Below are 12,622 nucleotides of genomic sequence, written 5' to 3'. Positions count from 1 at the left end.
GTGTCTTTACTTGCACTGAAACACTTTGCCGGGGCTTTAGAAAACACCTGAACACTTACTTTCCCTTGTATGAAGGGATCCCAGCGATGATTTTTAAGAGGATACCTTATCTGTCCCTACGATATCAAGCCAATGTACTTCAAAACTTCTCTTAAAATATATATGTGTGAATTGATAAGTTCTCTCACTTTGTTGTCTTTTAAGTATCCACATCAATATTTAGGCAATACCAGTTTTCAAACAGCATATCCATTGTTCCAAAGCAGGGGTGGGGGGGATGCTTGCTCTTTTGTTAGGTATGTATGTATGTATGTATTTATATTTTTCGAGGCAGGGTTTCTCTGTGTAGCCCTGGCTGTCTTGGAACTCACTCTGTAGACCAGGCTGGCCTCGAATTCAGAGATTCTCCTGCCTCTGACTCCTGAGTGCTGGGATTAAAGACATGTGCCAAGACTGCGAGCCATTAGTTAGGCATTTATTGAGTGTTCTATTTCACCTGCTAGGGCCATGAACTCCCCTAGGTAAATGTTACAGATCTGTTTGGCCTTCATAAGTCACTGGGCTGGAAGGGGGCAGAACTGGACTTTCAGAGCCAGGGAGATGAGATCCTATCAAGTGGTCTCCCTAAACCTGGGTTCTGGGGAGATCACTGACTCTAGAGACAGACATCTCCTGCATTCATGACTAAGCAGCTGTAAGTAATCTCTCCTGATAGTCTTTGTGAATCAGATGGGTACAGAAATCCAACGCCTGTGCGTGCTCACCTGCTGAACAGAGTGCAGGATGCTGACCTGGTGACATGCTTAGGATCTGAGTCTAGCAAATACAGAAGAAAATGAGGATATATGACAGTCATCTACAGGAAAGGCAGATGTGCATGTATAAGAACTATAGGAGCCCTTCCACGTCGGGTTCTGACAACTGTAACATAAGAGAACGTATACGTCTTTATTCTGACTGTGCCTGGCCAATGGCCTTAGTGATTATCGTGATTGTGATTGCCCAAAATTAGCATTTTGTGTTCTGTGTCATGAAAGTCTGTGGAAAGTTTACAGATTCCACAATGCAGTCATTTGCATATGTGACAGGCATCAGTGCTAAGTACCAGCTAAGTGTGTTCTTCAGTGACCCCCCCCCCCTCCCCGCAGACTTCCCTGTTTGTGGAGCTGGAATGAATCCAAGACTGCTCACTGGACTTTTCTGTTTTAAAGGATAGATAGCTAAGCTGGGTAGTGGTGACACACGCTTTCCCAGCGAGGCAGAGGCAGGAGGATGTCTGTTAGCGTATGCAGCTAGAGGCTTACATTTAGCTAGTACTGTGGTAAAAAATCTGCCATGTTCTAAATACTTGTCATCTTAGGTTGTAGATCCTTTTCCTCCTCCTCCTCCTTCTTCTTTTTTTTTTTTTTTGAGACGAGCTCTCACTATATAGAGCAGGGTGGCCTAGAACTCAGAGATTCACTCGCCTCTGCTTCCCAAGTGCTCAGGTTAAAGGCATTTGTACCACACACCACAGGCTCAAGGTTCCATTCCTGGGTCTAGTTTTAGGTTTCTTAAGGGTCACCGGGGCCTTTGATCCCAGCATGCAGGAGGCAGAGGCAGGGAGATCTCTAAGTTCTAGGCCAGCCTGGTCTACAGAGCAAGTTCCAGGTTAGCTAGGGCTACACAGAGAAACCCATCTTGAAAAACAAAGTGTTGTGCCCTGAGCTAACCCCTGGCTTAATGCTTCTGAGTTTTAATAACTGTGAGGGTCAAAGGTACTAAAAATAAAACCATCCTGGGAACTATAAAGTAACACATAGTGGAACTTATGTATTGAGACTGCTGTAATACAAAATATTAAGTACAAAATTAAACAAAGATTATGTATTAAAAATAACAATTTAAGGCTAGTTATTTGAAATTGAAGTTTTCAAAAATATTTGAAAGTTCAAATTTTGTATGAAATTTTTTTTTCAGACCTGTCCTGTGCTATTTTTTGAAAAGCTAATCTTTCTTTCTTAGGTATCTGGGTCTCAGGTTATTAATCTGCCTTGAGAGGCTTGACACATAGGGTTTTTATTTGGCTCTGTTTTGAGAGAGAGGCTCAGGATTTATAACTGACATCAGATAGCATTGGGGACCACACGTCTGCTTACCGAATCTGAAACTGCCACATGAATGAAGCTTTCAAGAATGGAAGAACTCAGCTGATCCATGACATCAATCATTGGCCTGTCATCGTCCTGTACAAAGGAGGAGCCAGTTATACCCCATGGGAAACGTGTCCTTCCCACCGTCCCCACAACCTTCATCCCAGGACATGAAGCAGAGCAGCCTGCCAGACAGTGATAACAGTTTTCTCACAGAGACAGGAAAGAGAAGGCAGGGACTAAAACAACCCTTTGGTCCCGAGGATAGACAGACTTTTGATTTCCAGCGCAAGATAATTAAAGCTCCAGTTTCAAATACTTGCTCATACTCCAGAATCTAAATGCCAGTACTGTATATTAGTCTCGGAGACACTCACACTTCTGGGATAAGCTTAAGGGGCAGGAGCCCTGCCTGCAGGAACATACCTCGCTGGGACACTAAAATGATCTTATTTGAGGTCACTGGCTTACCAGGATAGCTGACAACGTGGCCTGTGATTGAATTTTAGTCCAAAGAAAACACACAGTAGACAAGCCCTGTACCCCATGCTTCCCATGTGCAGTGCAGCCTTGCCTCTTATCTTGGGAGGCCACATTTTCTTCCGCCACCATCGAAACCAAGGTGTTTGTTTTGGCGTCATGATGTTTTAAAGAGGATGTATTACGTTTTCTAGTTTATTCTCTATGTGTGGCAGCTTCTTAATTAGATGTATGTCAGATGCTGAGAGGAATGACCCACAACCAAATTAATCTTAAAATTCTTGGTAAAGTGGGGTCATTTAGGAACTTAGAAGTGGTCTCTTCTGTCACTGTCAGAATATAGGATTTGCTTCTACTAGATTAAAGATGCCACTGTGCCCATAAATCTCACAATATGGTTACACAGTGACAATACCAGCTGATAGTCCAGCGTGGCTGGGAAGTTCCACAAGGCCCCACCCCTGGTAGAGAGCTACAGGTAGTTAACGGCTGTTGAGAAAGATAATTAGTCTTCTCTATACACAAATCTCCCATAGGTTATCTGATCCTAAACGGTCAGCCCTAAGCACATGCATATTAGCAATACTAAATGGACTAGTAGGCTGGACTTTCACACTATATATATTATATGTGTGTGTGTATCATATGTATGTTTATGTGTGTATGTATATATATATGTGTGTGTGTGTTTAAAAAGAGAAGATAGTGAAATTGGGGGGGTATGGATTGGAGCCAAGAGAGTGTTGTATGGAAATACAGTATGAAATTTGGAAATAAAGTTTAAAAAAAAAGAAGCAGCAGAAAAGACCCAGGTTCAGTTCCCAGCACCCACACGGCAGTTCACGACTGCCTGCAACTCCAGTGCCAGCAGATTTAATGACTTCTTCTGGCTCGCAAGGACCCTGAATGTACATGGTACACGTGCTTGGGTGGAAAATACTTGTGCACAGAAAATAACAAGAAATGCAATCTTAAAAGGTGGTTTACTTAAGATTTTAAAAAGAATTCTGTTATAGCCTGGGAATGCATGTCTTTAATCCCAGAATTTAGGAAGCTGAGCCAGACAGAACTCTGTGAGTTCAAGGCCTACGGACCCTGTCCTCAAAACAAAATAAAGCAAAAACAGATAAACAAACCAAACGAAACTACAGCCACTATCTAATTAAAAACCCAACAATGTATCAACAACAAAGTCCTTGCCCTACACATATTAGGTACCCCCAATAGTACTGTGTTATTTCTAGTCTTTGATCCATAGCTGTTGAAGGGAGACTCCTGGAGAACACCCCGTACCTCGGGCTGACCCAGGGCCAGGAAGAGAGCTCGGATCTCCTTGAGTATCAGCACCGACAGCTTGCGTGTGGCCACCTGGAAGCTGCAGAGCAAGACGAGAGCGAAGCCTTCCACAGCATGGAGGACACTGCAGTGCGGGCCTCGTTCTGACTGCATACGGTGGCTGGAGCCGTTGGGAATGAGCTGTCGTGCAAGAAGAACATTCCAGGGTCAGCAGCAAGATAACAAGGGAGAAATACAGGCTTTCTGCACATTTAGTTTCATAAAATTAAATTGAAACAGCTTAGAGACAAGAGTGTGTGAAATGATTATTATTCATGAGATCTCTGGATTCCCTTTTTGCCTTTCGGATCGATCAATGGGTGCTTTGTGATAAAGCCAGCCGTCTGTTACCTCTGATGGGAAATGACTGTTTAAGGGCTGTACGTAGAGAGGAGACGGATCTTGCCTCTCCATCCACACCATTTGGGATTATGCTACAGCTGAGATCAAAGTGGTTTAATTTATTTTCACTGAAGTTTCTACAGACAAAAGACACTATTAAGTTAGATTTTTCAAAATTTTTACTTTCTAATTGATACTAGTGTATGTATGTATGTATTTATGTATGTATGTACTATGAATGTATGTACATACACACATATTTGGTGGTACTGGTATATATGTGTGTTTGGATTCAGACTCTGGGAAAAGGAACTGAGGTGCATATTTTACATATCAAAGCAGACCTGGCCTTCAGGTCCTCCCAGCATCCCCCAGTCCCTACCTGGCATACCCCCCGCCTCCAGCCCTGAACCTTCTAGCCCAGGGGCTGGGCTGCCCTTCCCCCCAGAGGCTCTTCCCTACATGTAATTCAGACATTTTTGCCTTTTCCTTTCTCCCCTTCTCTCTCCTCCTTTCTCTGTGAGTACACCCCTTTTCCTTTTCTCTTCCCTCTCCCCCACCTCCCCATGGTGACTTCCCTGGCCTTGGTCCTTGGGGCCAGTGGACTCGCCCGAGAGCAGCTTCCTAACAAATCTGCATTTAATATACTCTAATCTGGCTTGAATTGGCTCACTCCACCAGCAGAGAAATAACCTATCAATGTGTACTGAGAATATTGAACCTAGGGCATCCCATATGTTAGGCAAGTTCTCTACCCTCCTGTGCCAACTCAAGCCCAAAGCTGGAGTTTTTTCCAAGAGAATTCAGTTTTTGTTTTTTAAGGTCGGGAGAGGTCACTGTTGTTACTTTGTATTTTTTTAAAACAACTTTAAAAAGGCTTCTATTAGTTTTTAGTAACTGGCTTGCGCCTGCCTCTGCATGTGTGCTCATGTGGAGCAAGAGGTCAGAAGAAGGCATCAGTGCCTGTGGAACTGGAGTTAGAGATAGAGTGAGCTACCTGATCGGGGAACCTTTGGGAGAGCAGCTGGCACACTCAACTGCTGAGCTACCCCTCAGCCAGCCCCCTTTTCTGTATGTTTTTGGGGGCAGGGTCTCACTATGCAGCTCAGACTAACCTAGAATTCCTGATCTTCCTCCCCCTGCCTCCAAGTACTGGGATTATAAGGATAAACCAACACTAACTTACATTTTCTTAGGTAGAATCTATTCTAAGTTTTGCATGTTTACATACATGATGGGTTCTGGAAGTTTCCAAACTGCAATCACATGACCCTCAAGCAAAGGCAACTGAGAGGCTAGGCAGGTGCCACCTCCGTTCCCGTCTTCAAAGCATTTGGGCTTCTTTTTCAACCAGTTGGTCTTTTGTTCATGTAGCACACAGGAACCTGAACGCCACCCTCACTTTTCACTGGGTGCTGCTATGCTGCCCAGAGTCTCCGCAGGTCACTGAGCCTCCGATGATGCTGTCCCTCCAGAACCAGAGATCCGCATGGCCACTGCCAGCTCACCATGTGTCTCTGAGACCCTGGTACCCTTCCATGCATGCTCCAGACTGCTAGCAATAGTTTTACCATTCACTAGTGACCAAGAAACTCGAAGACTGCATTGTCATCTGTGCAGATACAGTGTGAAGCAATAAATGTTAACTTGGAAAAAAATACTCCGGTGGACAGCTAACTGCTGGATCTCTCCCCGTCTGTCTCCATGACACAATTTCCACCCCTTACATGGCCTTCTTGGAGTTAACAAGTCCAACCTTATGGAATGCTGTTTCCTGTGTTCCTTGGTCACAACATGGCTGGTGGAAGAACTAAGGACCAGCATCACAGGTAGGCCCGAGGCATCAGGAAGGAAAAACTCTAAAGGTTCCCTAGGCTGCCTCGATGTATGTGTGTGTGTGTATGTATATATATATGTGCGTGTGTATATGCATGTATTTGTGTGTGTGTTTGTGTGTGTTTGTGTGAATCTGTGTATGTGTTTGTGTGTGAGTATGTGGGTATATGTATGTATATATATATGTGTGTGTGTGTGTGTATGTGTATATATGTGTTTTTGTATATATATGTTTGTGTATGTATGTATGTGTGTATGTTTGTGTATATGTGTTTATGTATACATGTGTTTATGTGTATGTGTATATATGTGTGTATATGTTTGTGTGTGTTTGTATGTATTTGTATATCTGTGTATGTATGTATGTGTGTGTGTGTGTATATATGTGTGTGTGTGTTTATATATGTGTATATGTGTATATGTTTGTGTGTGTTTGTGTGTACATGAGTGTATGTGTGAGTGTGTATTACATAAAAAGGTGCACATAATCACCTCTGAGTTTCTGATCTTGTTGGCTTGTTCGTAGGCTCTTCCCTGTGTCTGTATGACCAGTTTCCACTGGGTGAGCAACTGCAGAAGCAACTTTAGGGAGGAGTCCAGGAGGGTGTGATGCATGTCATTTACTTCCCGGAGCAGGAAGTTCGTGAAGCCGAACAGGACGTCTTCCCTCCAGTCAGAGAAGTCAACCAGTAGTCCCTGAAGAGAGTTCTGTGCAATGTGGCGCAGTTCGTCATCCATATGAATAGAGAGTCTGGGAAAAGAAAGGCATGAGATCGCTGACTTGGTTACATTTTCTTCTAGGTGGAAGAAAGGATATGCCTTGCCCGTGGAGAGTCCCTTTTGGTACCCACAAGCCAAACCAGGCAGGCTCTAGCACTCAGACATGAATGCAGAACTGCTTAGGGATTGACCATGATGCTGAGGCAATCTATCTCCAAAGCCTCCAGGAAGCCCGCTGGGTAAGCCCTCTCAGACTCAGCCATTAGTAATTGGCTGAACAATACATATCAAAGCACACATATAGTAGCTGGCCAGCCTCCTTCCACACTCCACAATCTGTCTGCAGTTTGTGTGTCTGATGTATTTAGCTATCACCAGAAGTGTTGGTGTAGCAGGCCGGCAGCGGCTATGTGGAGACATGTCCTTGAAACCCTTACTGAGGGCTCAGCCAGTAAGGAATGGGAGGCTGAAGCAACAATGGTCTTGCTTTTCCAATTATGAAGAACCCAAGTTTTCTGGTAAAATGTACTATGAAGTAACTGTGAAGTGTGTATCTCCCTCCTCTGGCCAGGCTGTGGATACTGCATCGAGTCAGCTTACCACCTCTTCACTGGACTTTTTGGGGTGCGGGGTGATGCACTTCCTGTTGGCAACTCAATCCCACATTTCATGTACGTGGCTCCCTACCTTCATGTCCTGACCCTCTGGGGGGTGGGGCATCCGAAGAGGCTCATTTTCTCAGGACCCAAAGGACCCAGCATACAGGTCGCAGGCTCCTTACCTCCCTCTGAGACACCCTCTGACTCCCCTTTGAAGTTTATAAAATAGCATTTTTCATGAGCTCCCGATAAAGCCTGGCCATTTTTCTTGAGCTTTCAAGAATATTTATTTGTTCTTTTCCCTTCTCAAAAAGTGCTCCCGGCTTTGGGCTTTGTAAGAATGTACACAATAATAAACAGGATGCTATAAATAGCTCAGACATTCCAAGTATGTCTAACGATTCCCTCCCTGCATGTCTGGCACCACAGCCTGCAGACTCCAGCATCCTCGGATTAGGCTGTCAAGGTGGTTTCAGAGGTTAAAAGCCGTCTATGCAGACCCACAGCAAAGCAGCGTTAGACACTCTCCCAGAATGCTCCACTTTATCTACAAAGCCTGGCATTTCAAGAGCTTCGGTGTAGGCAATCAGCGGCTAGATCTCAGAGTAAAGCCAACGGCCCTCCCACCCTACACTGATAACTGCCTCTTTCCCACGGACCTTCCTCTGACTAACCAGGGTGTAGATGCCACAGTGCTATTTGGTCCTCAGAGATAGGTGGCACCCTTCCAAGATTGCCAAATTTTTGCCAAGGGAGGAAAGGTACGTTGGAGGTTTAAATAATTTGTCTAGATCACACAGGCAGAAAAATAGCAAGCCAAGATACCAAGGTCAAACTTTCTAGAAAATTCCGCCATCTTTCCCATGCCGCTTCCTGTCTCTCAGGCAACAGTACTGTATCCTCTGGTGGTCACGGTCACATCCTCATTTCCCCATGCCCTGCTTCTCGTTGTCACCCTGTCTACTACTGCCCACAGCAACAGTACCTCCTTTGTGTTTCAGGGCCATTCTGGAATTTGCTCAGAGACTTCCCCTTATTCTCAGCCTCTGCTCTCGTCCCAGGAGAGTGTTTGAGTGGCTGACCCTCAAGGGATCCCAAACTCTTCCTTCCTTCCATACCGGCTTCTCCTGTAGATCAGTGTGTTCTGTTATTTGCCCTTTGTTCCTTTGTGGGTCTCCTTGGAATTGAACACTCACCTCAATTCAGGTCCATTACTCCTCCCCACCCCCACTCTGCCTCAGTGTCCCTGATATGGGGGGCCTTAAGGAAAACTGAGGCTGTTCATTGTCTAAACCTTATACAGTTTTGGAGGGGCTGGGGATTAAACCCGGAGCCTCAAGTTGCTGAGGCAAACTCTTCAGGCTGTGTTCTGTCCCTAGCCCGTGTCCTTCCTTAATTGTGCTCTGATCATGGACTAGAGGGAAGGATCCATGGACTGAAGGTTGACCGTGAGAGCAGCAGGCAGATAATGGCTAACATGACGAAGGCTAACAAGTGACAAGTGAGGAGGGAAGGCTTGCTCAGGTGACACCAAGACTGAGGAGCATGGTTCTGAAGGTGACAGATTGTCAGCAGCCTTTCACAGTCAGAACCATCCCATGCCTGATGTGTGGGAAGAGGGTCAGGATGGACTTAGGCAATAAACGTCACTGCTCAAAGGCCAGAGAGTGTGCTCTCTGTCGCAGGCTGCTCGTTTGAGACCATCTGTTGATTCCCCTCTGGCTGTCATGCAGTAGATAACTAAGAAAAAGATGCATGGCGCATAGCCTAGGCTGATCCCCTCACTAGCCTGTGGGCCTTGTCCCATCGGAAGCTAAATAAATAAACTGAAGCTTGCTGCCATGACAGAGCCTCCTCAGGCTTCGGGTATCCCTAGGGGGTTAGGCACTGATATCTTTCTCTTCTCTGGGCGTTCTTTTTGTGTCACTGTCATCAGATTAAAACTTACATTTTTTGGGGGATGAAACATATCAGTGGATACGAGTATTAATTTTTTTCCCCAGAGAATCTGAGTTTGATTCTGAGCACCCATGTGATTGTATATGTATGTATGTTTTGCCTACATGCATGATCATGTGCCATGCCTGGGGTGTTCAGATAAGGGTTATCAGATCCCCTGGAATTGGAGTTACAGTCGTCGGTGAGCCGCCATGTGGGTGCCGGGAACTGAACTGGAGTCCTCTATAAAATAGTACTCTGGTCAGTACTCTTAACCACAGAGCTTAACTCTCCAAGCTAAATAAAATACTATTTAAAACTACGTTTATTGTGTGTGCATGCATGTGTGTTTGGGTGAATACTAATACTATATGGTGTGTATGCTGAGGTCAGAGGTTAGAGGTCAGGAGTCAGTTCTCTTCTTCCACCATGTGGATCTGGAGGGTTGAACTTAGGTTGTCAGGCACCTTTACCCCCTGAGCCATCTCACTAGCCCCTAAAGTGGCTCATTAATGGCATGGCCTGAAGCTAAAATCCTCTCTCTCTCTCTGGGTGAGTGTCTAAGTCCCTTCTTTGTTGGCTTTGTTAACTTTTTGTTCTCAGTTCCCTTTCCCTCCCATTCCTTACGCCTCCCATCTGATGATTTTGCCTTCTGCATTTCTTTTCTGAGTGTAACTGAAAGAGATGTTGTTGGTTGGAGTTTCAGATTACAGGAGATGAGGAAGTATCTAAACTACAAGGAGAGACTTTCCCTCGGGAGCAAACCGTCTTTTAGGTTACAGTTGGGCTGTGCAGTCATGCGGGTGATGGGAAAATGATAAATGGGATTTTGTTGGTAGCTCTCAGGAGTACTACGGATAGATTTAAGATTGCTGTCTCTTTTGGCCTTATTAGAGAGTTTAGGGACCTCAAACCGAGGGTCATGACCTCTCATAGCTAGGCCAGGCACTTCTCTTTACCTTTCTGAACTTGATCCTTCCTCTCCAGGGGCCTCTCCAAATGTACCATTTATTTGCTGGCTTCCTTGGTCCACAGCTGACCCCTCCTCCCACTGAACTCAAGCATAAAGCTGGTCAGCTGTGCGGATGCATCCTGGGGTTGTTAGGAACCTCGTGGACTTCTGTATATTTATTTTGCAGGGAGTTTTGTTGTGCTTTTGTTTGTTTGTTTGTTTGTGTTTTGAGACAGGGTATCTCTGTATAGCCCTGGCATAACCATGCACGTGGAACCCACTCTGTAGACCAGGCTGGCCTTGAGCTCACAGAGTTCTGCCTGCCTCTGGGATTAAAGGTGAATGTCACCACTGCCTGGTTCTTTTGTAACTATTGTAAACTGGACTTTAAATCCTTGAAGATGGAAAAACAAAACAAAACAAAGATCTTAGTTATAAGACAGGTGTATGATTCGGGGCTGTAATCCCAGTTACTCGAAAAGCTGAGGCAGGAGGGTCATACTTTGAGATCAGCTGGGGACTTAGTGAGACCTTGTCTCAAAATGAGTAAACAGAAGGCTGGCAATAAATCTCGGTGGCAGAGAGCTTACCTGCCTAGCACACGGGGATTCCTAGGCTCAAGGCCCACAACTAAAAACCCAAAACCCAAAAACCTAAGTTCCTTTTGCCAGTTCACACATAAGACTTAGAATAACACCTTATGAAGTAAATCTCTGTCAGTAGAAAATAATCATTGTATTCTGGTTTTCCTAAAGATTAAAACCAATTTTGATGGAGTAACATTTGAGATTGTTCCCACCTACCTGGCTAGCAAGTCAATAAGTTCAAGTTTGGACATCCCATCAGGCAACAGGCGAGGAATCGCGGCAACACAGGTCCTGAAGAGATCTATCTTGGGCTTTCTCTCGCCCCTAGAGTTTGAAGACAAAGTTTAAGCAAGTCAAAAGATTATGAGAAACCATTTAGACTTATGTGTTTATGTATTAGATGTATCTAGGCACAGGCCTTCTAAGTACAGCCTGGTGCTGGCCCCTAGCATTAGCAAATGTTTATCTCCTCAGAGTTTCACGAATGTCAATGGAATTTTAAAAGTCTAGATGCAGGTGCTGGAGAGATGGCGCAGATGTTTACAGCGGGGTGTGCTCTTACAGAGGACCCAGGTTTGATTCCCAGCATCCACAGGGAGGCTCACAACCATCCCTAACACTAGTTCCAGGGGATCTAATTTCACCTTCCAATATTTACAGGGACAATTGTACATGTGGTACACACATACATACATATACATACAATTCACACACAAAATAAAATGAATAATTCTAGTTTTAAAAGGTCAAATAGTGGCATACACGTCTAATTACAGCCTTCAGGAGGCAGAGACAGGTGGATCTCTGTGAGTTTGAGGCTAGCCTGGTCTACAAAGCATGTTCCTGAACGGCCAGGATACAAAGAGAAACCCGGTTTTGAAAAACTAAAAAAAAAAAAAAAAAAAAAAAAAGTGGAAGTCAAATCTCATCAACACATCTGTTTAACCACCCTCGGAGACTCTGGCTTGACCCCTCCAGCAGCACATCCTGCCTTCTTGGCCGCACTCACGTGATCATATCTTCCGGCTCTTTGTTTAGCATCTGGACGTTGGTCAGCATCATGCACCGCCCCACTTCTTTATCAAGGTGCCTTAAGATATTGCCTACGGCCTTGCGGACTTGAGAGTAATACAAGGACATTCCTGGAAAATATGTGTTAGCCATATTGTCAACTAAATACGTCAAAGAATCATAACCTGGTTTACACAGGGTCTACAGCATTTCTCCTGCGAGCGGGTCCTCTGTGCCTGTGCCTGGGATTTCCGTGAGTGCAGAGCTGAGGGTAGTTCCGTCTCTGTTTGCCTGGCTCCTAGTGCACCACCCCACACTTTGGAGATGTTTGCCAAATAATCATTGAGACTTACTTAAGAAGAGCTGTAATACTTTTGAAATGGTTTGATTGGTTTGTTTGTTTGTTTGTTTTGTTTTTAAAGATTTATTTACTATTATATCCAAGTACACTGCAACTGTCTTCAGACGAACCAGAAGAGGGTGTCGGATCTCATTACGGATGGTTGTGAGCCACCATGTGGCTGCTAGGATTTGAACTCAGGACCTTCAGAAGAGCAGTCTTAATTACTGAGCCATCTCTCCAGCCCTTGATTCGGTTTTATTTTATGTATGTGAGTGCTTTGTGTATACACATATATGGTGCACCACAGGTGTGCAATGCCCTCAGAGGCCAGAAGACGGTGTTGTGTC

The 12,622-nt window shown here is 44.8% G+C and overlaps 1 protein-coding gene across 11 annotated transcripts in view; it reads right to left on the bottom strand.

Annotated features, from left to right (window-relative positions):
- The window catches only part of Fry (FRY microtubule binding protein), a 379,136-nt gene that overhangs the window by 104,893 nt on the left and 261,621 nt on the right, over positions 1 to 12,622 (bottom strand). For all 11 annotated transcript variants that reach the window (XM_006504932.3, XM_006504933.3, XM_030254574.1 and 8 more), the window contains 5 exons: positions 11,931 to 12,063; positions 11,138 to 11,245; positions 6,618 to 6,876; positions 3,906 to 4,088; positions 2,139 to 2,225 (listed from right to left, as the gene is read on the bottom strand). In XM_006504932.3, coding sequence (XP_006504995.1) covers positions 2,139 to 2,225; positions 3,906 to 4,088; positions 6,618 to 6,876; positions 11,138 to 11,245; positions 11,931 to 12,063 — 770 coding nt within the window. The remainder of the gene's footprint in view (positions 1 to 2,138; positions 2,226 to 3,905; positions 4,089 to 6,617; positions 6,877 to 11,137; positions 11,246 to 11,930; positions 12,064 to 12,622) is intronic.

Source organism: Mus musculus, chromosome 5 (genome assembly GCF_000001635.26).
Source record: "Mus musculus strain C57BL/6J chromosome 5, GRCm38.p6 C57BL/6J".
NCBI lineage: Eukaryota > Metazoa > Chordata > Mammalia > Rodentia > Muridae > Mus > Mus musculus.
This window is presented reverse-complemented; position numbering and strand designations above follow the sequence as displayed.